General features: G+C 39.8%; 1 protein-coding gene across 2 annotated transcripts in view; it reads left to right on the forward strand.

The window, feature by feature from the left end:
• The first annotated feature begins 20,130 nt into the window (after nt 1-20,130).
• RBM25 (RNA binding motif protein 25) overlaps nt 20,131-27,720 on the forward strand; it is a 58,277-nt gene continuing 50,687 nt past the window's right edge. Inside the window, exons 1-2 of one of the 2 annotated variants that reach the window (XM_045451465.1) lie at nt 20,131-20,432; nt 22,856-22,916. In XM_045451465.1, coding sequence (XP_045307421.1) covers nt 20,146-20,432; nt 22,856-22,916 — 348 coding nt within the window. In that variant the 5' untranslated portion in view covers nt 20,131-20,145. The remainder of the gene's footprint in view (nt 20,433-22,855; nt 22,917-27,720) is intronic. The other variant, XM_045451467.1, reaches the window with a different exon arrangement.

Genomic DNA, 27,720 nt, shown 5'->3' on the forward strand with positions numbered 1-27,720 from the left:
CACAAACTGTGAGATCATGACCTGAGCTGCAGTCGGACGTTTAAACCACTGAGCCACCTACGCGCCCTGTGCCTTTTGCATTCTTCCATCTGTATATCTTTCTCGCTCCATAAAAGATAAAAAAAATTTAATTTTAATTAGGAAAAAAGTAAAGTAAAAGGTAACATAAAAGTAAATTCTACAAGGTAAACAAACCAAGCCCTTGGACTTAATAGAATCATTTCCCGAAGTCATTCAACATAACATTTTAGGGGTGCCTGGGTGGTTCAGTCGGTTGAGCTTCCAACTTGGCTCAAGCTGTGATCTCATGGTTCATGAGTTTGAGCCCTGCATCAGGCTCACTGCTGTCAGCACAGAGCCTGCTTTGGCTCCTCTGCCCCTCCCCTGCTCATGCCCCCTCTCAAAAATAAAACAAACATTAAAAAAATAATAATAACATTTTAAAGACCTCAATAAGGGGCACCTAGTTGCTGGCTCAGTTGGTAGAGCATGTGACTCGTTCTTGGGGTTGTGAGTCCAAGCCCCACATTGGGGATAGAGATTACAGTAAAAAAAAAAAAAAATCTTAATAATATTTAACTACAATTTCAGGAAATACAAAACAAGTACAAGACAAATTTCCAGGCTTGTGCCCTTAAAGGGAGACCTTAATATAAACAAACAGACACACACACAACTGATCTTTAGCTATTAAAATATACATTTCTGGAGTGCCTGGGTGATTCAGTAGATTAAGTGTCTGACTCTTGGTTTCAGCTCAGGTCATTATCTCACAGTTTGTGAGTTCGAGCCCCACATCGGGGTCTGTGCTAGCAGCTCAGATCCTGCTTGGGATTGTCTCTTTCTCTCTGCCTCTCCTGTGCATTCTCTCTCTCTCTCTCTCTCTCTCTCTCTCTCTCTCAAATAAATAAACCTTAAAAAAAATAAAATACACATTTCTAAGTGGCTGCATCAAGATATTCAATGTGGAATAGGAGAAGTGTATTTCCCAGATAGTGCTGAGAGATGACATGCATTTCCTTGGTAAATTTGCCAGAGCCCAAAATCCAACCTTCAGTCTTATATATACAGAATTTTTATTTTATCACCCACCAAGAGTGAATCAGTCTCTCTCTGGGATAAATACATACTAAACAATCTTACCAGATCAAGAATGCCAATCCAATAGTTCACAATGAAATATTGTTGTCACTCAGGCCGTAATGCTCAAACCTCACACAGCACATTTGTTGGAGAAGCCTGCTGAAAAGGTGCTTGGTGAGTATGGAATCAGAACAAAAGAAAAATAGAGTCATTGAATATTTATGACAAAAGGCTAACGTGTACAGACCTCTTATTAGAGACAGTCTTGCCCAGGGAACCAGAGATAAATTCTAAAGTTTCCTTTCTCTTTGACATTATGTGGTTACCCACCAAGACAGAACTCAGAAAGTCACTCCGTATTTAAGAAGAAAGCTAGGGGCGCCTGGGTGGCTCAGTCGGTTGGGCGTCCGACTTCGGCTCGGGTCACGATCTCATGGTCCGTGAGTTCGAGCCCCGCGTCGGGCTCTGGGCTGACAGCTCAGAGCCTGGAGCCTGTTTCGGATTCTGTGTCTCCCTCTCTCTCTGCCCCTCCCCTGTTCATGCTCTGTCTCTCTCTGTCTCAAAAATAAATAAACGTTAAAAAAAAAAAAGAAAAGAAGAAAGCTAATTGATTGAATAGCTGTTAGGTATCTTAGACTTGCTGCAGAGTTTGGAACATCAGGCTCAAAAACTGGTCAGGGACAAGGGAAGCAGTTAGCAAGAATTACAACCAAGTTCTCACCATGTGAGGCCAGGGGATGATGCCATCATTGTCATTGTCTCCACTGAATACCTCTTCCAACTCACTCTCTGTGGTACTGCCCCCACTGCACTCTCAATGACAGCAACAGTGATAAGCAGAATAATGTTAAAGATGTCCACATCCTAATCCTTGTAACCTGTAGATATGTTACATCATATGGCGAAAGGGACTTTGCACATGTGACTGAAGTTAAGGATCTTGATATGGGAAGAGTATCTTGGGTTATGCGGGTGGGTCTGATCTAATCACAGAGCAGACAACCTTTCCCAGCTGTCTGTCCTAGACAGACGTGATGACAGAGACAGAGTTACCGGCTTTGAAGATGGAGAAAGGGAACCAAGAGCTAAGGAACCCTGGCGGGGGAGGAGCAGGGGCAGCAGCTAGAGGCTAGAAAGCTCAAGGAAACAATTTAGTTCCTACAGACTCAGGAAGGAACACAGCCTTGCCAACGCCTTGGTTTTACTCCAATAAACTTATATCCAACTTCTGATAAACTATAGAACCGTAGGGGCAGCTCTTCCTGTCCACAGGTCCTGTCCCCTTGCTTTAAAACACCTTTTAAAAAATGTATAAGATAATAAATCTGTGTTGTTTTAAGCCAGTGTGGTAATTTGTGCACTTTTATTCGGATTCTCTCTCAAGATTCAAAATCCTAGGCAGGAAAATCTAATGTCTCGCATAGATCACATACTTATGCCCTGGATATAAGCAAAGTGGAAAGAGGGAGGATTTTTCTCTTGAATTCCAGAATGAGAGGCATGACATGGTGAAGGATTACCCACAAATACAAAGGGAGGTTAGCTATTGGACCATAAAATAACAAATTAGTGGCCATCCTGGATTTTGCCAAGAGCACCTTGCTTTATCTATACCTAAATGGTTAAGTTTACTCCACTTCTGTTTTTCCTATATATGATAATATATTTCACCAGGTTATATTTATGTCATGCCAACATACGATCTGCATGTTTCTTCCATTAGTTAAGACAGAAGTCACAAATCGAACTGCCTTAATCAATAAAAGTACTGGCTCATGGTACTCAACAATCTGGGCAATTACACTTGCAGCAAACGCCCAATCTAGGAATCAAATAATATGCTTAGGACCTTGTTTCCCTCTCCACTTCTCAGCTTTGGACACGCACTCAGCCAATTTTTGACAAAGGTGCAAAAGTAATCCAACACAGGAAGGATACTAGAGGAAGGATGGTGCTGGAACAATTGGACAAGAAGCAGGCAAAGAATTAACTTCAACTTAAACCTCATATGTAATTACACAAAAAATTAATTCAAAACTGGAAGAGTATGCAACCCTTTTTTTTTTTTAATGCAACTCTTGACTCCAGGGTTGTAAATTAGAGCCTCATGTTGGATGTAGAGATTATTTAAAGATAAACCTTTAAAAAATTATTTCAAAACTGATTATATATATTTTTTAATGCTTACTTATTTTGGGGAGACAAAGAGACAGAGTGGGGGAGGGGCAGAGAGAGAGAGGAAAACAGAATCAGAAGCAGGCTCCAGGCTCTGAGCTATCAGCACAGAGCCCGACACGGGGTTTGAACTCACGAACTGTGAGACGATCATGACCTGAGCTGAAGTCAGATGCTTAACTGACTGAGCCACCCAGGCGCCCCAAAAATGATCATAGATTTAAATGTAAGAGGCAAAACTACTTTTAGAAGGAAACATGAGAAAATCCAGGACCAAGCTGGGTGAAGAGTTCTTAGGCATGATACCAAAAACACAAATCATAAAAGAGAAAATTGATATAAAAGAAAAAGACCTCAACCATGTCCTAACTAACTTGGATGTAAATTATAAAAATAAATAAATTATATCAAAGAAAAAAAAAAAAGAAAAGAAAACAAAAAGACATCATCAAATGAAAGCTTTTTCTTTGTGAAAAGGCCCTTGGTAACCATACCATGAGGTGAGAAAATAAACCAAAAATACAGCCCAAAGTTGTATTCAACACAGGAATTCAGGCAGTATTCAAACATTACCCATTATTTTTACTACTAAGGCTAAAACAATTATGTCATTTGGAACTGCAGAATGATTAACTTTATTGAAGCTCTTTAGCAGGTAGAGAAGGCAAAATAGATACCTTTTAAAGTATCTTCTCAGTGGATAATTACTTTCTCTTTCTCCGAAAACTGCCACATTGACTCACAGAGGTAGGTCCCAATCAATAACATTTGTATTCTATCAGCCTAATCCCTAGCTGTGCCAATCAGACCCTCTGCTCCAGGGAATTTGGAATTGACGCCCAAAAACAATGAACAGGGTGGACATTTGCTACTGAGAGTGTACCCTAAATGTAATATCTTCCCTATGTTTGGAGATATACCTATTGTATAAGTGTGGATGAGACATTTGTTCAACCAGCGGGCTGACCAAGGACCATAAGTCTGGAGCAATGGCAAAAAATAAGTAAATAAAAGGAACAGTTTGGAATTCAGAATGAAACTTCTATTTTTTTAATTTTTTTCTAATGTTTATGAATTTTTGAGACAGGAGACAGAGAGACATGACACAAGCAGGGGAGGGGCAGAGAGAGGGAGACACAGAATCGGAAGCAGGCTCTAGGCTCTGAACTGTCAGCACAGACTTCTATTTTTAAGAGTATGCCTGACTTGATATTCTAAAAATGCTTATGTAGAAGAATATTCAGATGTTGGATAAATTACGCAAATATACATTTACATGCATTACTAGGGTGCCTGGGTGGCTCAGTTAGTTGAGTGTCTGACTCAATTTCAGCTCAGGTCATGATCCCAGGGTCATGGAATCAAGCCCTGCATTGAGCTTCATGCTGAGTGTGAAACCTGCTTGAGATTCTCTCCCCCCCCCCCCCTGCCCCTCTCCCCTGCTCATGGTCTCTCTCTAAAAAAATAAAATAAATCTTAAAAAAAAAAAAAAAAAAAAAAAAGGAAAGTATAAAATCCCAAAGTAGTAAGTTTGTGGGGAAGCCTCAGGAGCCTATCCTAGAGTCATGATAATTAATACTTACGTAGGAGAATAGGAAAATAAGTCTTGGGCAATAAAAGAGAGCCCTTGAAGAACAGAGCTTAGAGCCTCAACAGGCTGAGTGAAAGGGTGAGCTAGAAAAAAATTTGCCTGCAGGGAAAGGAATCAAAAAAGAAACCTGTCTTAGTGTTGGTGATTCCAGGTAGACTATACTAGAATCATGATAATGCTACTGCTAATAATAGTGATAATGATAGTCTTTACCGAGAATTTGTAAACATAGTTTTACCCTCATGAAGGTCTGAGTTTGAAATGAAGTGATCCCAAGCTGGTAGTGCCCAGTGGCACATAGCAAGTATAAATGAAAACCCGCTCTGGAAGTATCTTCAACCTAGGCTCCTTGGTTTTGTTGCAGATAAACCTAGGCTAAATATGAACTCAAAAACAAGCCCCATGAATAAGAATCTGCAAAAAGCAAGGTATTTTTACCTCTGAGATTCCCAGCTATTATAATTATCAAATATATTGATTATATAGAGAAAAATATTGAATCACTTGATAAAACTAGCGAGAAATCATAAAAAAAATGAGGCAGAATTTCTAAGGAGAAAATACAAAACTGATCTTAAAAAGTCAATGGGGGGGGGGGTGCTCCTGGGTGGCTCAGTCGGTTAAGTGTCTGACTTCAACTCAGATCATGATCTCACGGTCCGTGGGTTCGAGCCCCATGTCGGGCTCTGTGCTGACAGCTCGGAGCCTGGAGCCTGTTTCAGATTCTGTGTCTCCCTCTCTCTCTGCCCCTCTTCAGCTCACACACACTCTCTCTCTCTCTCTCTCAAAAATAAATAAACAAAAAAAAAAGTCAATGGACTTCTTTTTGGCCATGATGGAATAATGGGAACCATATTTACCTTCCCACTTTAAGCAGCTAGGGAACTAGACAAGGTATATGAAATAATGACTTTGAGACAAAAGACATTAATCTCCGCCAAAAAAAGAACAAGTGAGGTGAGCCATACAATTGCTAATTGCCCCAGTGTTACAATCTGGAGAGAATTTCCAGGTGCAGTGCAGGGAGGGAGAACCCAAGCTGATCGTAGCAATTTCACCTAGTTATAGAGACAGAGTTGAGAGGAAGGTGAGGTGAGAGGAACTAGAATTTTAGGACGAAATACAAAGAAAAAGAGAATTTCAGGGAGAACTCAGGAGGCGTATAGATCCATTAAGTGGAATTTTAATTTATAACCATCCCAGAAAGACAATTCCATCCCCAGATGACTTTTTTTTAATCATTTTTTTAATGTTTATCTATTTTTGAGAGGCAGACAGAGTGCAAATGAGGGAGGGACAGAGCAAGAGGGAAACACAGAATCCTAAACAGGCTCCAGGCTCCGAGCTGTCTGCACAGAGCCTGATGCCTGGCTGGAAGTCACGACCATGAGATAATGACCCAAGCTGAAGTCAGACACTTAGCCAACTGAGCCATCCAGGCACTCCCTCCCCCCAATCCCAGATGACTCTACTGGTGAATTATATTAAACACTTATGGGGGCACCTGGATGGCTCAGTTGGTTGAGCATCCAGCTCTTAATTTCCAGCTGGGGTCATGATCCCAGGGTCATGGGATCAGCCTCTTTGGGATCTGTGCTGAGCATGGAGCCTGCTTGGGATTCTCTCTATCTCCCTCTCTGCTCCTCTACCCCATTTGTGCTCTCTTTCTCTTTCTCTCTCTCTAAACAAAACAAAACAAAACAAAACACTTACGGAAGAAATAATATAATTCTACACAAAGTCTTCCAAAAAAACATAAAGGGAAGGAACACTTTCCAACTTATTTTATTTTATTGAGGTATAATCAGCATATAACATTTATGTCAGGTGTTTGTATACCTTGTGAAATGAGCACCACGATAAGTCTAGTTAACATCCATCACCATCTGAAATTACAAAACTTCTTTTCTTGTGATGAGAAATTTTAAGATTTACTCTTAGTGACTTTCAAGTAGGCCCGCGAACTCATACCCCTAAGATCAAGACCTAAGCTAAGACCAAGAGTCTGAGGCTTAACCGACTGAGCTAGCCAGACTCCCCTATAACTGGAAGTTTGTACCTTTTGACTTCCCTCACCCATTTACACACACCACCCTACCCTTAGGCAACCACCAGTCTTTTCTCTGCATCTATCAGTTTTGTTTGTTTTAGATTTCCACATAAAAGTGCAATCATACAGTAATTTTATTTCACTTAAAATAATGCCCTCCAGGTCCATCGGTATTGTTGCAAATGGCAAGATTTCATTCTGTTTTATGAGTGAATAATACTCCATTGTGTATATATACCACACTTTATCCGTTCATCCATTAACGAGCATTTAGGTTGTTTCCATATATTGGCTGTAGTAAATACCGCTGCAATGATGCAGCATTTACATTTAACATTTTCAAGTTAGTTTTTTTCCTTAAATAAAATGTTTTAAAGTTTATTTTTTTTTTAATTTTTTTTTAACGTTTATTTATTTTTGAGACAGAGAGAGACAGAGCATGAATGGGGGAGGGTCAGAGAGAGGGAGACACAGAATCTGAAGCAGGCTCCAGGCTCTGAGCGGTCAGCACAGAGCCCCACGCGGGGCTCGAACTCACGGACCGCGAGATCGTGACCTGAGCCGAAGTCGGCTGCTTAACCGACTGAGCCACCCACGCGCCCCTAAAGTTTATTTTTGAGAAAGAGAAAGCATAAGCAGGGAGGGGTAGAGAGATAGAGAGAGAGAGAGAGCATCCCAAGCAGGCTCCTTACTGTCAGCACATAGGCTGATGTGGGGCTCGAACCCACTAATCATGAGATCATGACCTGAGCAGAAACCAAGAGTCTGACACTTAACCACCCAGGCACCCCTCAAGTTAGTTTTTTTTTTTTTTTTCCTTCATTTTCTTCAGATAATTACACAGAAGCTGGATCATATGGTAGTTTTATTTTTAATTTTAGGGGGAACCTCCATACTGTTTTCCATAGTGACTGCACCAATTTACATTCCCAACCATCAGTACCCAAGGGCTCTCTTTTTTCCACATCCTCACGACCACTTGTTATGTCTTGTCTTTTTAATAATAGCCTTTCTGACAGGGGTGAGATGATATCTCTTTGAAGTTTTGATTTGCATTTCCCTAATTATTAGTATTGTTGAGCGCCTTTTTTATGTACCTCTTGGCCAACTGTATGAAAATAATATTCTATTTTGCTATTGAGTTGTAGGAGTTCTTTACATATTTTAGAATTAACCCCTTATCAAATATATGATTTGCAAATATTTTCTCCCATTCGGTAGGTTGCCCTTTCATTTTGTTGATGGTTTCCTTTGCTGTGCAGAAACTTTTGAGTTTGATGGAGTCCCACTTGTTTACTTTTGCTTTTGTTAATTTTTCTTTTGGTGTCAAGCCCGCCAAAATTGACTAAGACCAATGTCAAGCTTACCACCTATATTTTCTCCTAGGAGTTTTATGGTTTCAGGAGAAAAAATTGCATTTACAATAGCATCAAAAAGAATAAACTACTTAGGAATAAAGTTAACCAAGAAGATGCAAGACTTGTATGCTGAAAACTACAAAACATTACTAAAAGAAATTTGAAAAGACAGGGAAGCCTGGGTGGGTGGCTCAGTTAGTTGGGCGTCCGACTCTTGATTTCAGCTCAGGTCATGATCTCATGGTTCGTGGGATCAAGCCCCAGTCCCACATAGAGCTCCACGCTGACAGCTGACATCATGGAGCATGCTCGAGATTCTCTCTCTCCCTCTCTCTCTGCCTCTCCCCTGCTCGTGTTCTCTCTCTCTCTCTCTCTCTCTCTCTCACTCTTGCTCTCTCTCTCAAAATAAGTAAATAAACTTTAAAAAGAAGAGTTAAAAAAAAGAAATATAGAGCGATAAATGGGGGCACTTGGGTGTCTCAGTTGGTCGAATGTCTGACTTTTGATTTTGGCTCAGGTCATGATCTCACAGTTCATGGGTTCAAGCCCCTAGTTGGGCTCAGCGCTGGGCATGGAGCCTGCCTAAGATTCTCTCTCTCCCTCTCCTTCTGCCCCTCCCCTCTCTGCATGCCTGTGTGCACACTCTTTCTCTCTAAAAATAAATAAATAAATAAATAAATAAATAAATAAATAAATAAACAAACAAATAAAAATCTTAAATCTCTCTCTCAAAAAAATCTTAAAAGAAAGAAATGTAGACCAATGGAATAGAATTGGGAGTCCATAATGAACCCATCCATTTTTGTCAGTTGATTTTTAAAAAAATGTTTATTTATTTTTGAGAGAGAGAGAGAACAAGCAGGGAGGGGCAGAGAGAGAATCCCAAGAATCCCAAGAGAATAGACCCCACGAACCATGAGATCATGACTTCTTGAGTCAAAATCAAGAGTCTGATGCTTAACTAACTGAACCACCCAGGCACCCCTGTTCAACTGATTTTTGACAAGAGCTCCAAACTGTCCAATGAAGGAAAGAATAGTCTTTTCAACAATTGGTGCAGAGATAACTGGATATCCATGCAAAACATTGAATTTGGATCCCTATATCACAATACAAAATCAACTCAAATTAATCCAAGACCTAAAGAAGTTAACAGTATAAAACTTTTAGAAAAAGTATAGGCATAAGTCCTCATGACCCTGTGATAAGATCTGAGTATTTGTAACCCTCCAAAATTCATATGTTGAAATTCTAACCCCTGAAGCTGATGGTATTAGTAGGCTGGGCCTTTGAGGGGTGATTAGGTCATGTGAAATGGGGCTCTAGCGAATGGGATTAGTCTCATAAAAGACATTCCACAGCTCCTTCTGCTGTATGAGGATACAGTAAGTCTGCAACTGGGACGAGTGGCCTCGCCTGACCATGCTGGCAACCTCATCTTGGACTTTTAGCTTTCAGAACTGTGAGCAATAAAAATCAGCTGTGTGTAAGCTACCCAGCCAGTGGGTATATTTGTGACCTGGACAGACTATGATAATTTATATTAGGCAATAGTCTCTTAAATATGACACGAAAAGCATAAGCAAAGAAAAAATAGGTAGATTGGACTTCATCAAAATTAAAAACTTGTATGAATCACGGGACGCCTAGCTGGCTGAGTTGGTAGAGCCTGCAACTTTTGATCTTGGGTTTGTAGGCTCGAGCCCCATACTGGGTATAGAGATTACCTAAAAAAAATAAAATCTTTTGGGGTGCCTGGGTGGCTCAGTCGGTTGAGTGGTTGAGGTCATATCTCATGGTTTGTGGGTTTGAGCCCCATGTCAGACTTTGCACTGACAGAGCACAGCCTGCTTTGGATTCTCTGTCTCTCTCTCTCTCTCTCTCTTTCTCTCTGTCCCTCCCCAGCTCACCCTCACTCTCTCTCTTTCAAAAAATAAACATTAAAAATTTTTTTTAATAAAATCTTTTAAAAAACAGAACTTGCTTGGGATTCTCTGTCTTCCCCTCACTGCCTCTCCACTGCTCGTTCTCTATTTCTATCTCAAAATAAATAAATAAATAAATAAACATTTTTTAAAAATGGAAAAAGGGGGGCGTCTGGGTGGCTCAGTCAGTTGAGCGTTCGACTTCGGCTCAGGTCATAATCTCACGGTTCACGAGTCTGAGCCCCGAATAGGGCTCTGTTGCTGACAGCTCAGAATCTGGAACCTGTTTCAGATTCTGTGTCTCCCTTCAGATTCTGTGTCTCCCTCTCTCTCTGCCCCTCCCCCACTTGTGATCTCTCTCTCTCTCTCAAAAATAAAAATGAAACATACAAAAAAAATTTTTTAATGGGAAAATGATTTAAGTAGGTATTTCTCCAAAGAAGATATACAAATGGCCAATAAACACATGAAAAGGTGCTCAGCATCATTAGTCATGAGAGAAATGCTAATCAAAACCCTAATGATCTCGCTTCACATCAAGCAGGAAAGGTATAATTGGGAAAAAAAAGCCCAAAGAATAACAAGTGCTGGCAATGGTGTAGACAAACAGAACCCTCAAACCTCACTGGTGGGAACGTAAAGTGGCACAGCTGCTATGAAAACCAGTTTGGCATTTCTTTAAAAAGTTAAACATAGAACTACCATATGATCCCACAGTCCTACTTCCAGTGACATAGCCAAGAGAACTGAAAACACGTTCAAGCAAAAACTTGCACGCAAATGCACATAGTACCATTATTCATGGGGGAAGCAACCCAAGTGTCCATCCACCGATGAATGGTTAAATAATATGTGGCATATTCATACAACAGCGTATTCTTTAGCTTAAAAGGAGTGAAGTGCTGTCACGTGGCGTAAGAAGGCTGAACCTTGAAGGCATACTAAATGAAAGGAGACAGACACAAAAGGTCACATGTTCTGTGATTCCATTTATAGGAAGTGCCCAGAATAGGCACATCCATAGAGACAGGAAGCTGGTTAGTGGTTGCCAGGAGCTGTGGGGAGTGGGTCATAAGTAGTGACTACCCAATGTGTATGAAATTTCTATTTGGGGTGATGAAAATGTCCTGGATGGTGATGATAGTTGCAAAAACAAGGGAGGTGGTAAGTGTAGTTTTGCCCATGGTGGGTTTGAAGTGCCCAGGGAATATTCCCAGTGGAGGTACTTAGTAGGTAGCTGGCCAATAAGAGAAGGGAACTGAAATGATATAGGCTACAGAAATAGACCTGGGAAGAGATGGTTGTTGAAGCCCTGAGAGTAGACGAGTTCGCTGTGGAATCATTAGAGTAGGGAGGGGAAGCCTTACAGAAGATCAACATTTTAAGATATGAGCATAAGAAGAGGACCTTCCAAAGGAGAATGAACAAGAGGAAGCAGAGAGGTAGGAGGAAGAGTGTGGGACACAGCAGCCAAGGAAAGAGTGCAGTGGTCAGAAACCTTACATGCTAGAAAAGTAAAATAAGATAAAGGCGAAGAAATGTCCATTGGGCTTAGCAAAAAGTAGATGTAGTTTTATTGGATCGGTGGAGACCGGGTTCAGATAACAGTTATTGAAAAAGGTACCTTTAGGGATGCCTGGGTGGCTCAGGTGGTTAAGTGTCTCTATTGTTATTTTAATGAAAACAAATTTTTTAATGTTTATTTATTTTTGAGGGAGGGAGAGAGAGAAAAAAGGGAGACAGAGAGAGAGAAGAGTGGGGGAAGAGCAGAAAGAGAGGGAGACACAGAATCAAGAGCAGGCTCCAGGCTGACAGTACACAGTCCACATGGGGCTCAAACCCACAAACCGTGAGATCATGACCTGAGCCTAAGTCGGGCACTTAATTGACTGAGCCACCCAGGTGCCCCAAGCATCTGACTTCTGATTTCAGGTCATGATCTCATGGTTTATGAATTCCAGCCCCACAACAGGCTCCGTGTTGAAAGCACAGAGTCTGCTTGGGACTCTCTCACTCTCCCTCTCTCTTCTGCCCCTTCCATGCATGTTCTCTCTCTCTCTCTCTCTCTCTCAAAATAAATAAATAAACTTAAAAGAAAGAGAAAAAATTCCTTTATTACAGAAAGTCAGAGATATAAAAGTTAAATGTCATTGTCTCCCATTAGAATGTTTTATACATACACATATATATATATGTGTGTGTGTGTGTGTGTATGTCAAGTTTAAACTATTTGTAGAAATGTAATTGATATAGCCCTTTTGAAGAGCTATTTGGTATTATCTGTTCAAATTTAGAAATTAGCATAGCCTTCCACCTTGCCTTGATATCAGTTCTAGAGAATTATAGACAAATATTTCATGTATTTTTTCAAATTTTTAAATGTTTATTTCCAAGAGACAGAGAGAGAGAGAGAGAGAGACCAAACATAAGTGGGGGCAGGGCAGAGAGAGGGAGACACAGAATCAGAAGCAGGCTCCAGGCTCTGAGCTGTCAGCACAGAGCCTGATGTGGGGCTTGAACTCACGGAGCTGTGAGATCATGTCCTGAACCAAAGTCGGATGCTTAACCAACTGAGCCGCCCAGGCGCCCCGGTGTTTCATGTATTTTTTGTTTGTTTGTTTGTTTGTTTGTTTTTGTTTGTTTCATGTATTTTTAAGGAAACATGTATAAAGATGGTAATTGCAAAACTGTTTAAATGTGTATAAAATAGAAACAAATATCCATCAATAAGGGAATTATTAAATAAATTATATAGTGGATGATGGTTGCCTTCTCAGTAACCATTTCCCTCTTCCTCTTTTCTAACAGAATTCTAATTTTGTTTAAAAGTCTACTTTTCCCCAGTGGAGACCTTGGGTTTCAGAGAAAGGTGACTGGACTCTTAGCTCAAGGGGTAGGCCTGATTTTTCAATGATTGTTTCAGGCAAGAGCAAGAAACTCAGTGTAGGATGCGATTCAATTCAGGTTCTTGGAGCTTCTGGAATGTTCTTCCTTGATCTTCTAGAAGAGCTTCTGAAATCTACTTGGTCTCTTTCCTGAATCAAAAAGCATGTGGGCTCAATATAGCCATTCTATGACCTTGAGGGGAGCTGTCCTTAGAATGAGGCCCACATTGGGGAGCCTGGCTGGCTCAGTTGGAAGACCATGTAATTCTTGATCTTGGGATCATGGGTTTGAGCCCCACATGGGATGTAAGATTACTAAAAAAATAATAAATAAAAATGAAAGCTTAAAAAAAAAACACAAAGAAGAAGGCCCACATTGTAGAGAGTAGAGCAAAGAGAAAAAAAGAAAGGCAGAAAGAACCTTGTTCTTGATAAAATTACTGAGCCTCTGGATCACTCAACCCTGAAGGGTAGCCTATCTAGTCTTTCTGTTGGATGAGCCAAAACATTTCCTTACTGTTTAAGCCAGTTTGAGTTGAATGATCTATTATTTGCTTCTGAAAATTCTAGTCCATACACTGTGACACAGCCATGTTATGGAATACAATGTAGCAATTAAAAAAAATGTTTATTTATTTATTTATTTTGAGAGAGAAAGAGAGTGAGAGTGAGAGTGCAGGAGCAGGGGAGGGGAAGAGAGGGAGAGACAGTGAATCCCAAGCAGGCTCTGCACTGACAGCCTGGCTCGGGGCTCAATCCCAGGAACAGAATCTGAAGTCAAGAATCAGAGACGTAACTGAGCCACTCAGGCACCCCCAATGTAGCAATTTTTAAAATATTCAGGGGCACCTGCCTGGCTTGGTTGGAAGAGCATGGGACTCTTGATCTTAGGGTCCTAAGTTCAAGCCACATGTTACGTATAGAGATTCCTGAAAAACATAAATAAACTTTTTTTTAAGTTTATTAATTAAAAAGATTTTAAAAAAACAATTGAGCCACCCAGGCACCCCTAAGTTTATTAATTTTTGAGAGAGAGAGAGAGAGAGCAAGCACAAGCAGGGGAGGGTCAGAGAAAGAAAGGGAGAGAATCCCAAGCAGGCTCCACACTGCCAGCATGGAGCCTGACTCAGGACCCAAACCCATGAACTGTGAAGTCATGACCTGAGTCAAAATCAAGAGTCTGATGCTTAACCAACTGAGCCATCCAGGCACCCCAAACTTTTTTTTAAAGTAGGCTCAATGCCCAACATGGGGCTTGAACTCATGATCCCGAGATCAAAAGTCGCATACTCCACTGACAGAGCCAGCCAGGCATGCCTGAGAAAAAGAAATAAACTTTAAAAAAATGAGGTAGGGGCACCTGGGTCGCCCCAATTTTGGCTCAGGTCATGATCTCACAGTTCATGGGCTCGGCCCAAGTCAGGCTCCGCGTTGACAGCTCAGAGCCTAGAGTCTGCTTCATATTCTGTGTCTCCCTCTCTTTCTCTGCCTCTCCTCCAATTGCTCTCTCTCTCTCTCTCTCTCAAAAATAAAAATAAAAACATTAAAACATCTACCTAATTTTAAAGACTGAACTCCTCATTTTTTTAAATGTTTATTTGAGAGAAAGAGAGAAAGAGAGAGAGAGAGAGAACCAGTGGGGAAGGGGCAGAGAGAAGAGGACAGAGAATCTGAAGCAGGTTCCAAGCTGACAGCAGTCTGTCAGTATGCCCGATGCGGGGCTCAAACTCATAAACTGAGATCATGACCTGAGCCGAAGTTGGATGCTCAACCGACTGAGCAATCCAGGCACCCCAAAATTAGGTATATTTCTACATACTGATTTAACATACCAAAAAAATCCTAGCCCTACTAATGAGTAAAAATTGAATAACTCTATGATTCCATTTATGTAAAATTCTAAAAAGCAAAATAAAATATGTTTCTCTAAGTATATATAGACGTGATTGCATAACTTATTTTTAATTTAAAATTATGTAATATTTACTGTATTGAAAATATACGTAATGCATATGTAAATTATGAAGCATAATAAAATGAAAACCAGTGAACCCACTACTGAGTTTATGAACCAGAACATTACCAAAACCATCGAGGCTACATATATGTTCTTTTTTCTCATCACCTTTCTTCCCTCCAGAAGGGAAATAATAACTCTAGAGGGTAACCACTACCCTGAAATACCCTTTGGTTTAAAAAAAAAAAATCTACTGTTGTTTCTTTCAACAGTAGATTATTACATAGGCCAGTTTTTAATCTTCATTGATAATGGTATCATACAATATAGACTTCTGACTTGTCTTTTTTTCATTCAATATCTCATGTGTGTAACTGTAGTTTATTCATTCTATTTTTGTATAATGCTCATCATGTGACTTATTGAGAATATGTTTATTCTCTTGTTAGACATTCGAGTAATTTCGAGTATTTTTTTTCTTTTATTAACAATGGTGTTATAAACATTCTTGAATATGTGTCCTGGTGCATGTACGCAAAGTTTTTTTTTTTTTTTTAATTTTTTTTATTTTTGAGACAGGGAGAGACAGAGCATGAACAGGGGAGGGTCAGAGAGAGGGAGACCCAGAATCTGAAACAGTCTCCAGGCTCTGAGCTGTCAGCACAGAGCCCGACACAGGGCTCGAACTCACGGACCGCGAGATGATGACCTGAGCCGAAGTTGGCCCCTTAACCGACTGAGCCACCCAGGCGCCCCGCAAAGGTTTTTTTTATACAACAGTAAGAGTGGACTGCTGGGTCATAGGGAAGACACATGGTTTATTTTTTTAGGTTATGCCAAGATAGTTGTACCAACATACACTTCTACCAGAAATGCCTAAGTATTCCTGTTATTCTACATCCTTGTATTCTCAGACTTTTTACATTTTACAAAGGAAAGGGCTTTAAAATGATTATCTCACTATGGTATTAGCATTTCTGTGATTACTAATAAAGGGGAGAATTTGCTATATTTTATTCAACATTTGTCCTCCCTTTACAGCACCGGTCAAAATGTAGCTCAGGCTTATACTTCCTCCTGGAAGCCTTTCCTGACTTCTGATCTTCTGGCTAGAGGAAGTGCTACTACCAATACTTTGCATGTTTCTATCATAACATTTTAACAAGCCATCCATTTTTCAAGGATACGTGATCATCTCTTCTTTATAGCCCAAAGCATAGTCCATGGAAAATTGCCTTTTGTGGGGCACCTCGGTGGCTCAGTCAGTTAAGCTTATCTAGTTTGAGAGCCAGCACACGTGGGGGAGGGGCAGAGAGAGAGAGAGAGAGAGAGAGATGGAGACACAGAATCCAGAGCAGGCTCCCGGCTCTGAGCTGTCAGCACAGAGCCTGATGCAGGGCACCACCCCCACAAACTGTGAGATTATGACTTAAACTGAAGTCAGACATTTAACCGAGACACCCACGGCATCCCCATTTTGCTACATTTGAAAGATATGCTGTGATTTAAAAAAAAAACAAAACACTAATATTTTGAATATTATGTGTCTAGCTTGCCCACTTAAAGGTGAATAAACACGTGCTCCCTTCCTTGAAAGAACTCGGTGTCTAATATACGAGAAACGGACTATCATACAGTGGGATATGTCCTGAACGATGACGCAGGGACTGAAGCTACATGGCTGGGCTTTTGGGAGATTAGATAGTCAGCAGGATATTGCTTTAAATCCAGCAGTTCTGATGACAGCTCAGGTGCTTGACAAGAATTCCAAAAATTTCCTCCTCTCAATCTAGGGCACAAAGGTGCCTATGCTAGTGACTTTCTGTTTTTCATATGATTCACCTATGTTATCACCTATAACTAACTACATTTCCCTTTTGCTGTCAGTTAATTGACTCCTCTGCATCTCTGGTTTAAATTCTTGGGAGGATATGTGTGGGCTAACTAAACAATGTTTCTCTCAAAAGTCACAGGCTATGTTGCTGACCAGCTGTGGCCATAGGAATAGGGTCAGAATGCACATAATGTGGTCATCAATATCCGAATTAATTATCTCCAGTCATTTTCCTCAGCGAGGGCCTATGAGGAAAAACTCCTCAGAAGGGGGAGGCCTGTTATTGCAGGTGAATGGCCTGACCTATTCTCTACAAGTGACATACAAGTGAATTGTTTAGGGTGCTTTCTGTTGAGGGGATAGAAAACTCCATTCGAACTGATTTCGGAAAAGGAATCTATTGGCTTCCACACTGAGAAGCCTAGAAGCATCATGGTTTCAAGAATGGCTGAATCTATGTTCTCGAATGATATTGTCAAAAATCTCGCACCTTCTCTTAACTCCGCTTCCTTCTGTGATTGTTTCATTCTTATCCCCACTAGTTCTAAGGTGAAATCCTCCCAGATTTAAGTTAAGTAAAAAAGATAGAGTCCCCTCCCCCAGCCCCTTTCAGCATTATTCCTGCTAGATGAAGCAGCATAATGTGATGGTTGAGACCATGGACTCAGGAACCAGATCAGCTCCATCACTTAACTGGTATTGTTTTGTGTTGGAAGTAGGCTTCATGCCAAGAACAGAGACCAACTCAGGGCTTAAACTCATGACCCTGAGATCAAGACCTGAGATGAGATAAAGAGTCAGATGCTTCAGCAACTAAGCCACCCAGGCACCTCCATCACTTACTGTTCTTAGAGCTTTGGACAACTTATTTTACCTCTCCAAGCCTTGGTTTCTTCATCTGTACCACAATGGTTCCTACGTCAGTGGGTGGCTGTGAAGTTTAAAGTTGTTGATACTTGCAAGGTGCTTAAAATAGTGCCCGGTACAACAGAAATACTCAATTACCAGGCTCTGATTGGGTTGCAACTTTATCCCTGTGCTCTAAGGTTGGGACGTTATATCCAAACTACAAAGATCTAGAGTAGTGGAAGGATGGTTTCTTTCAAGAAATCTGGAGTGTCATTACCAAAGGCAGGGGAACGGCTGCCAGGTCAATATAAGCAACAAATGTCTGCTACAAAAAAGTTGGCAAACTTGGTGGAGACAACTCTCTAAGGTTTGATTTTATTATAAAGTAATACAGGAATTTGTATAAAATGGTTCTAACAAAACAAAGGGATGTAGAATAACCTGAAAGGATTTCTGTTCATGCCTGTAGTTGTAAAAAAAAAAAGGACAATTCATTTTTTTAAAAGTTTATTTATTGTGTGTGTGTGTGTGTGAGAGAGAGAGAGAGACAGAGACAGAGAAAATCCCAAGCAGGCTCTGCGCTGTCAGCACAGAGACCGACCAGGGGCTCAAGCTCATGAACCCAGAGATCATGACCTGAGCCGAAATCAGGAATTGGATGCCCAACTGGCCGAGCCACCCAGATGCCCCAACAATTCGCTTTTATTTGTGAAACGTAACTAGCGTTTGACTAGCATGTCACTGAAAAAAGCACTTTCACATGCATTAGTTAATTTAATCCTTGCAACAGCTCTGGGGAATAGATATTTAAAAAAAAAAGTTTTTTAGTGTTTATTTTTATTTAAAAAAATTTTTAACGTTTATTTATTTTTGAGAGAGAAAGAGCAAGTGGGAGAGGGCCAGAAAGAGGGAGACAAAGGATCTGAAGCAGGCTCTGTGCGGCAAGCGCAGACCCTGACGCAGGGCTCGAACTCATGAACTGTGAGATCATGACCTGAGCCGAAATCAAAAGTTGGCCACTTAACCAACTGAGCCTCCCAGGCACCCCAAGTATTTATTTTTGAGAGAGGGAGAGAGACCAAGGGCACAAACACAAGGTGGGCAGATGGGAGGAGCAGAAAGAGGAGGAGAGGGGCAGAGAGAGAGGGAGAATAAGAATCCCAAGCAGGCTCCCTGCTGACCATGCAGAGCCAGACTTAGGTCTTGATGTCATGAACTGTGTGATCATAACCTAAGCCGAAATCAAGTCAGAGGCCTAACCCAGAGAGCTACCCAGGCACCCCTGGGGAATAGATATTATTAGCCCTACTAACATTAAGAAAATCTAATGAGTGGAAATACAGATGGATGTAAATTTTACAAATGGTAGTAATGTTATATAGCCTTTCCCGTTAGTGTTCCCATTGCATTTTATGTTCTGCTGGTACTCATGTATAATCATTTTTTCTTTTTCTTTTTAATGTATAATCCTTTCTTTCATTCAACAAATATTTATTGAGCACTTGCTATATGCCAAACCTTGTCTTAGGCACTGGGCACTGGGACACAGCAGTGAACAAAACAATCCCTGTACTCCTTAAGTTTACATTATGATGGGGTAGTGGAAGACAAACCAGAAAATAAATAAGAAAAACATAAAGTTAGTAAGTGGTGATAAATGCTGTAGAGTAAAATCCAATAGGAAAAGCAGATAAAGAAAGGGAGTGTGTTTCAGTTTTACACACAGTGGTCAGTCTATCATCTGACGTTGCTTGTGGCTCTTCCCAAATTTTACTTGCATTTACCTTCCAACACTCAGGGAGCCAACAACTTTATGTCCAATAAATGATAAGCCTGAGAAGAGTTGGGAAACAAAGGCCTGTAAAAAGATATTGACCGTAAAGGGCATAAATTGAAGAATCATTTATGACTAGTTTCACTTAGTTGCATTAATTTAGTTTCATTTCCATTAATAAGTGAATTTCTTTTCAGCACCTTTGCATTACAGAATGAAAGTTGTGTTCAAAGTTCTTACAGGCTATTTTAGGTATTTCAAGTATCTTTAGCCCCCTCTTTGGCTCTACTAGTGAGCACAAGGGGTGTGCGCGTGCACTTAAAAAAAAAACAACACACCACGCCCTCTGGCAGTTATTTCTTGGTATCAAGAATAGCTGTTTTCCAGGGGAAAGTTAGCATTTGGGAGTTCGCACTAACGTGCCAGGTGAAGCCCCGTTAGCAGTCCATCCCACCTCAACGAGCCACAAAACAAGCCTGTACGCCCGGAAACACAAACTACAAAAACTGAGAATCTAACAACCCCAGCGCCCCGCGCAGCGGAACCTTGACCTCAAGATGGCGTCTCGTAGTCATAAGATTCAATCAGCTCCAATCAAAAATGGCAGGGTGGGTCGTAATTTACAGTTCGAGCCTTTCTAGTCCCCACCAGGCTCTCCTTCTCTATGGTTATTGGCCGCTGCGTGGTGATTCAGAGCCAAAGGGAAGACTATCTATACACGTTCTTCTCTATGATTCTCCTCTTCAGTCGGCCTGGCCGCAGTGCATGCCGGGCAAGAGGAAGACCTCCAGAAGCTCCCCGCGCAGCGCGGCTGTGTTTGCGGCCTGTGCGAGTAGGCGCTTCGGAACCAGTCTCCCGGCGAGCGGTGCGCAGAAACCTCGAACTGGTGGAGCCCACTCGTAACCTGGAGCCCGGAAGGCCGCGAAGACCTTACTGTTTTCTCAGCGGCGGGTGAGTCCACGCCTCTGAACGCGTGTGGGAACCGGGAGACCCGGGAGACCGGGAGTAGGGGAAACCAGGGAGGGTGCGAAAGGGCCGGGTTGGGATTGGGGGTGAAGAGGGGTTGGGGTGGGGGAGGGGGCTGGCACGAGGCTTGGGTTTCTTCACTTCTCTAAGGCCTCGAAAACCAGTGGGCCCAGCAGGAACCCGTGGAGGCCGGGACCTACTGCCAGAGCTTTCCTCCTTGCATTGTCGCCCACTTTCTCTTTCCCTCCCACGGCCCGTCACTGAGTGGATCGCCTGGGCCTTTTCTGGGCTCCACGTTTGCCACAAAACGATCGGTCTGCCCCTGGGGAGCCCTTCCCTGAGGCCCCTTTCTAACCCGAGCCTGGGGAACCTTACTGTAGATTTTCCGGGCCTAGGACACTCTTGCCCCAGGCTTTGCCCACAAGCCAGAGAGCAGCCACCCGTTTTAGCGAGGTGCCGGCCACCAACGGATTTCTTTCCCTTCCTCTTTGGTCATCCAGAGCCCTCCACCCAGTGCACTCCCCCACACCCACTCCGGATTCAGCTAATGCCCACCTTTTTTGGCACCCTCTTGGTTTGCTTGTCTAAGATTGTGATGAGTATTGTGGTCCTGCCCCCTTCCTCCTTCGGAGGTTGCGGTAAACTATATCCCCATTCATTCTAGGCGATGACCAAGCTCCACATTAAAATGTGTTACTTCTTTCTTACTCTTCTTTGGTCTTCAGTACTTTTTAAATACGTTTTTCGAAGTAGATCTAGGAGTACGAAGATTATTTTGAAGTTATGTAATGTGGATATTTATATTGCCATGGAAAAGCCATTTTGATCCTGGGCAGAGAGGAGCAGACCAAAAGGAGGGAAGAGATTGGACTTCTCTTGTACCAGACTGCTCTAGTATGAAGTACTGTGAATTAGGTAGTTGGCAGTGGAGTATAAACAATTTTTATATGGTCTTGGGAACTTTGATTTTTAAAAGCTTTCCAAAAACATTCAGGGGCCTTGAAAGGCATTCAGTTGGTCCTCATGATTCAAGCAGATACTATACTATTCTAATTAATCTAACTTTTCTTGAAGCTTTGGTTTTTCTTCATCTGTAAATTGAGGATTATAAAAGTATCCACTTAATAGGTTATTGTTATTAGGGATTAATTGAGAAAAAGTATGTAAAATCCTTAGTGCGATGTCTAAGTCACATAGTGTTTAGTTTGCATTAACTGATACTGTTATTTAAGAAATTTCAGTGAAGAGCCTGATCCTGACTCTTAACGTTTCGTCCAATGTACTCTGAATAGACTTTTCTAAATAAAATCAAAGTTAACCCTTAATAAAAAGTTTCGTCTTGGTATGTTATTACTAGAAAGAGGCATTGTGATACAGTGAAAACAGCCTTTGGATTGGTAATTTCAGGATAGTGGGGACCTTGGAGTCCCCACTCACTTATTGTGTTTCCATGGACAAAATAGCTTCTTCATCTGTAAAAGGACAATAATATACACCAGGTAATTTGGGAGATTCAGTGAGATAATGTATGTTGAAGGCTTTTGTAAACAGAAGTAAATAAAATGTTAGTTAATACTTTTATTAAGTAATAATTCTTCTTGGAGTTACCGGATTCCCATTTCTGGTCTCCAAAATATGGTTTTTCCTGTATGTATGTATGTATGTATGTATGTATGTTTGAATGTTTGATTCCAAAACATTTCTAGTAAGAAAATGTTTTCATTGTCCCAATGTTGCATGTAGGCACTATATGTTAATAATAGTTTGGGCCAAGGTGTTTGTTTTTTTTGTTTTTTTGTTGTTTTTTTTTTTTTGTGGTTTGGTATCTTTTTATTTTACTGTGTTAAGGCTTTAAATCTGTTATTAAAATAAAATGCGTTCATTTTAATATTGGTAATTACTTCAGACCCGATATTAGTTTGGGATTTTCAAGTAACTTCTTGGGTCACTGATTAGCTATATAGTTTTATACGATTTATATAGCATTTATATACGATTTAAAGAAAAATTGTATTGACTATTTTGTAACTTTGGAAGCAGAAGTAGTCGTCAAATCTTTTAATGTCTTACAAAAACATTCTGTGTATTTTGTTTAACCTCTTGATAGTCTTTTCTGACAACTACCACTGCCATTCCTAAGAGGATTTCGATTGATTGTCCCTTAAAGTTTTTGAATAGCTTTTCTCTTGCTTTTTAAAAAAATTTTGAAACTTCAGAAAATAAAAAGAACATAACATTTACACCACCAGAATTACTGATACTGCTTTTTAGAACTTAATCAGCACAATTTCAAACTTCAAAAAAGTTGCAAGAATAGTAGAAAGAATTCTTAAATAGCTTTTCACCCAGATTCCCCAAATGATAACATTTCACAAATTTACTTTATCCTCTCCTCTTTTTCTTCATAGTTTTCTTCTGAAATGTTTTGCTAGTAAGCCACAGATGAGGTGTCCCTTAGCCCTTAAATACTTAAGTGTATATTTCTTAGAATAAGGGTATTTTCATATTTAATAGCAGTACAGTGAACAAAATCAGGAAATTAATATTGATTCAATATTATCTAATTTACAGGTCTTAATTGGATTTAGCCTGAACTTGTTCTGAATTCATATTGCTTTTTTTTTTAAAGCAACTTTACTAAGGTGTAATTGATACATAAAATACACTTGTTGTAATGTGCAATTTGATGATTTTTAGTTAAGTGTTCAGAGTTGTGTGACTGTTACCCCCAAAAGGATCCTTCTTTCCGGTTTGCAAGTCACTCCCTGTTCCCACCTCAGCTCCAGACTACCACTAATTTTTCTCTGTAAATAGTTTTGCTTTTTAAACATTGAAAATGGTAAAACCGCAAACTGGAAAGCTAAGAAAAAGATCACGTCCCTTTTTGGAGACTTAAAACACTTGAGTATTTTCATACCTCTGAAAAGCTTTCCTGCAAAAGAAACATTTTGTTAATCAAGCATTTCCTATTCTTCTTTGGATGTGGAATACTCTTTCCTAGGAATAGTTCCCGAAGACTCCACTTCTGTAGAAATTCAGTTTGAGATGCGGTTTTGAGGGGCTTGCTTTCCTTAGGCTGGGACAGGTATGTCAGTCCATTGTACCTTGTAGGCTGTAAGCAGAGCAGGGAACAATACACGCTACAGTATTGATCACTTATATTCAATGAAGAGCTACTGGACTGGCAGTGTAACTATAGGAAAATAATGTTTAGAAAAGAATCTGACACACAATTGGAGCTAGATATTTGTTGAATGAATGAGTTGTATAAGTATTTGTTCAGGAGAATCTGTTGGTTCATTTGCCTCTTACCATTCAGAAATTTGGCACACCGGGTCTGGATGGGGTTAGCCAGTAAATCTATTCCGGGTGAAATATTTTTTCTATTGGGATAAATCTGCAATGGAGGAATGGTTATTAGCAGTAAATGGTGTGAGAAGAGGAGTGATTTAACAGCATAAGGAGAAAAAAAACAAAGGAAAAAGTGAAAAAAAGAAAAGCAGAATGCACACGTATGTTGAGTGGTAGGGGTACATGTTATTTAAAGTTTTTTTTTTTTTTTTGGACAGAGAAAACTAGATTTATTGAGATAAAATTTACATACAATAAAATGCACCCATTTAATTTCAGTGAATTTTGACAAACGCGTAATAAATCTGTATGACCACTGCCACAGTAAAGTAGGCACTAAAGATAGGGAATACTCGCATGATAGGTGCTCATTTTGTTACTTTGGGCTATAAGGTTTCATACTGAGCCGGTAAAAATGCTTTGAGCCTTCTAGGGGCGCTTGGCTGGCTCAGTGGGAAGAGCATGTGGCTCTTAATCTCGGGGTTGTGAGTGTGAGCCCCACCTTGGGCGTAGACATTGCTTAAAAATAAAATCTTACTAAAAAAAAAAAAAATGCTTTGAGCCTTCTAAAAGTGAAGCCCTCCAGAGTGAAAGTGAAAAATACAAGTATTTTGTAAATGTTACCTAAATCATTTCAGTGCTAATAAAATAACCTTTGCAACTCTCTTTTTCTTAAACTCCTTGTGTGATCCCTCAGCAATTGGCTACACTTGAAATACGTACATCCAGAATCTAACACTTTCACCACCTATTCCAGACCACCCTCTCCTGTCTGTATTATTATAGTAGTCCTTTGCATCTCCACTTGTTCTCCAGTCTCATTAACACAGTGGCCAGTGACGCATTTAAAGTGTAAGTCAGGTCAAAAGCCTTTCAAATGTTTTCCATCTCAGAGTAAAAATCAAAACCGTTGCAGTGGCCTACTAACAACTACATTCTGTGAGCCCGCTCCCCCAAGTAATACTTGGCATTTATCTTTGCTTTCCTCAAGTACTCTGCTCCAGCTGTTGGCCTTGTTTTTCCTCCCACAAAACACTACATGATCACCTCAGGCTCCTATATTTGCTGTTTTCTTTGCTTGGAAGGCTGTTGCCTCCATATATGAGGCTTCCTGTCTTGGCCTCTTTGGAGTCTTCGTTCAGTTTGCCTATCTTCTTTGTGAGGCCCAACCACCATATTTAAAGTAAAGTGCTCCCATGTTCTTTTCCCTACTTTATTCTACAACGTACCTACCAACTTTTTGTTGTTGTTACTTTATTTTTTTAACTTACATCCAAGTTAGCATATAGTGTAACAATGATTTCAGTAGATTCCTTAATGCCCCTTACCCATTTAGCCCATCCCCCCTCCCACAACCCCTCCAGTAACCCTCTGTTTGTTCTCCATATTTAAGAGTCTCAATGTTTTTTCCCCCTCCCTGTTTTTATATTATTTTTGCTTTCCTTCCCTTTCCTTGTGTTCATTTGTGTCTTAAAGTCCTCATATGAGTGAAGTCATATGATATTTGTCTTTCTCTGACTAATTTTGCTTAGCATAATACCCTCTAGTTCCATCCACATAGTTGCAAATGGCAGGATTTCATTCTTTGTGATTGTTGGAGTAATACTCCATTGTATATGTATAGTATATCTTTACCCATTCATCCATCGATGGACATTTGGGCTTTTTCCATACTTCGGCTATTGTTGATAGTGTACCTACCAACTTTGAATCTCCATATAATTTATTATGAGAATATTACAATTTATCAACTGTAGGTAAAAACTGATCAGCTTTGCTTACGGTTATAAAAGTATGCTTAGTCATTTTCACACATGCCAAAACATAAAAGTTGATGTTGAAAAAAGTGGTTGATACTCTCACTTTAGGGTGTTTAAAGTGAACATTAATATTGGTCAGTGATCATCAGAATTGTTTGTTTTCTGACCATAGGAGGGACCATTATCTTATTAAGATACCTTTCTTTACCTTTGAAGTTTCACCTGTGAATAAGCAAGTTTTGGGTGGTTTTAAATGAAAGGGACATATAACAAAAATTAGAAGTGAATAGAATGCATACGTTAGCATAAAACATATAATCTGGTTATTCTTACAGAATGAATTATACATTTAAGAGCCATGAAATACAATTGAAACACCAAGAACATAAAGGGTTTTAAAAAAGTGGTTACAGCTTAATACTTGGCAATAAATTCATGCTCCGGTCTTTGTAAAAACATTGTGAGGCTAGACACTGGGTCATTGCTAGCATAGAAATTGGCACATGGGAGCTTGTTAATAAATTTGTTTACTGATTCATTCACTAATTTATTTATTCAACAGGTATTAATACCAACTGCCCTCCTAAGAAAGTGCTGAGATAGAGTATTATAATGATAATAGAAGAGCTTCTGTAAGTAGGACAGTAGCCCTCTTTTGAAAGGAGATACACTTCTGCCCCCTCCTGTAGAATGTTTGTTTTTATTTTTGGGCAAAAAGTATTACAAAAAGATTAAAAATTCAACACATTTATAATATTAAATTAGTTCCATTTTTCCTTTTTAATTTATGCTGATGCTTAAGATTTTAAAGCATTTTCCAGTACCTTATTTTCTAAGTGTATGAAATTCTAGGAATTTGTTATACCTGTAAAGCTTTGTAAATATTTTAAGTGTACTGTGTTTTCTGAAATGGAAGTTTAGATTTTGTAGAATTATCCTAAATAATCCTGTATTATCCTAACTTATTAAGTCAACACTGAGGAAGAACAGCTGTGAGCCTGAAGGACATGCTTATCTAAGACTGTTTTAAAGAAAAGTCTAATAAACAGGTAAAAAGATACTCAACCTCATTAGTGATTAAGGAAATACATATTGAAATGAGAGTATTTTTTATCTATGAGACTGTTATAATTTAAACACTGATTTACTCCAGTGATGTTGAGGATCTGAGGAAAGGGCATACATACCCATGTATTGGTGGTGAGGATATAAATTTGTACGTTAGTTTTAGAGGATGATTTGGAGGTAAAGTGTAGATACATACAGTACTAAGCTGTGTTATAAAATTATTTGCACAGGTGCATGGATTTATATATCCAGTATGTCTAAGAATGTTCAATGTTATTTGTAAGAGGCAAAATGTGGAGCCAATCATCCTTGTTGATTGAATAATTATTGTATACCTGTATTATGGTAGTTTACTGCATTATAAAGGTTGGGATAGAACTTTGTGAACTGATATGAAGAGATGTTAATGATAATGAAGGAGAAATGCACGTAACAATATAGTATGATTATACTGTTTGCAGAAAAACACAAATAATTATATGTTAGTTTGTGTATAGAAAGCTATTTAGAAGAATACAACGGTATATACCAAACTGTTGGGATTAGGGGGCGAGGAAGTGGAAGACATGCACTTTTTATCTTCTCTCTTCTGAAGGGTGAGTAAATCAGTGTATGAAATACACACACAGAAATAGTACAAATGTTCTTTAAAAGCTTCAAACAACTCTAGACCCCTTCAGTTGTAGAGTGTAGGTGAAATTTTTCCTAGTATCCAACAAACATCCTGTTCATTAAATTGCTGCTATTTAGTGCCATCACTGATACGGGATCACTGATTTTGGCTGCTTTTTAAAATTGGTACATGGAATCTTCCTAGGGCATCACATTGTTTTTCTACTTTTTCTTATAGTTCTGGACACTCAAGTATGTTGAGGAAAATATAAAATTTGGTCATAAAGGAGTCTTAAATACATTCATTAAGCTAAAACACAAAATTAAATTTCTTTTAAGTAATATAAATCAAATGAAGCGATTCAGTGTATTCTTACATTAAATCAAATGCTAACATCTGATTCTTGAATTTCATTCATTCATTGAATTTCATTCAAGAATGGTTAAGAGTTTTGCTTTTATCAAAAATTATGACATCTTTC

This window comes from Leopardus geoffroyi, chromosome B3 (genome assembly GCF_018350155.1).
Source record: "Leopardus geoffroyi isolate Oge1 chromosome B3, O.geoffroyi_Oge1_pat1.0, whole genome shotgun sequence".
NCBI classification, from domain to species: domain Eukaryota; kingdom Metazoa; phylum Chordata; class Mammalia; order Carnivora; family Felidae; genus Leopardus; species Leopardus geoffroyi.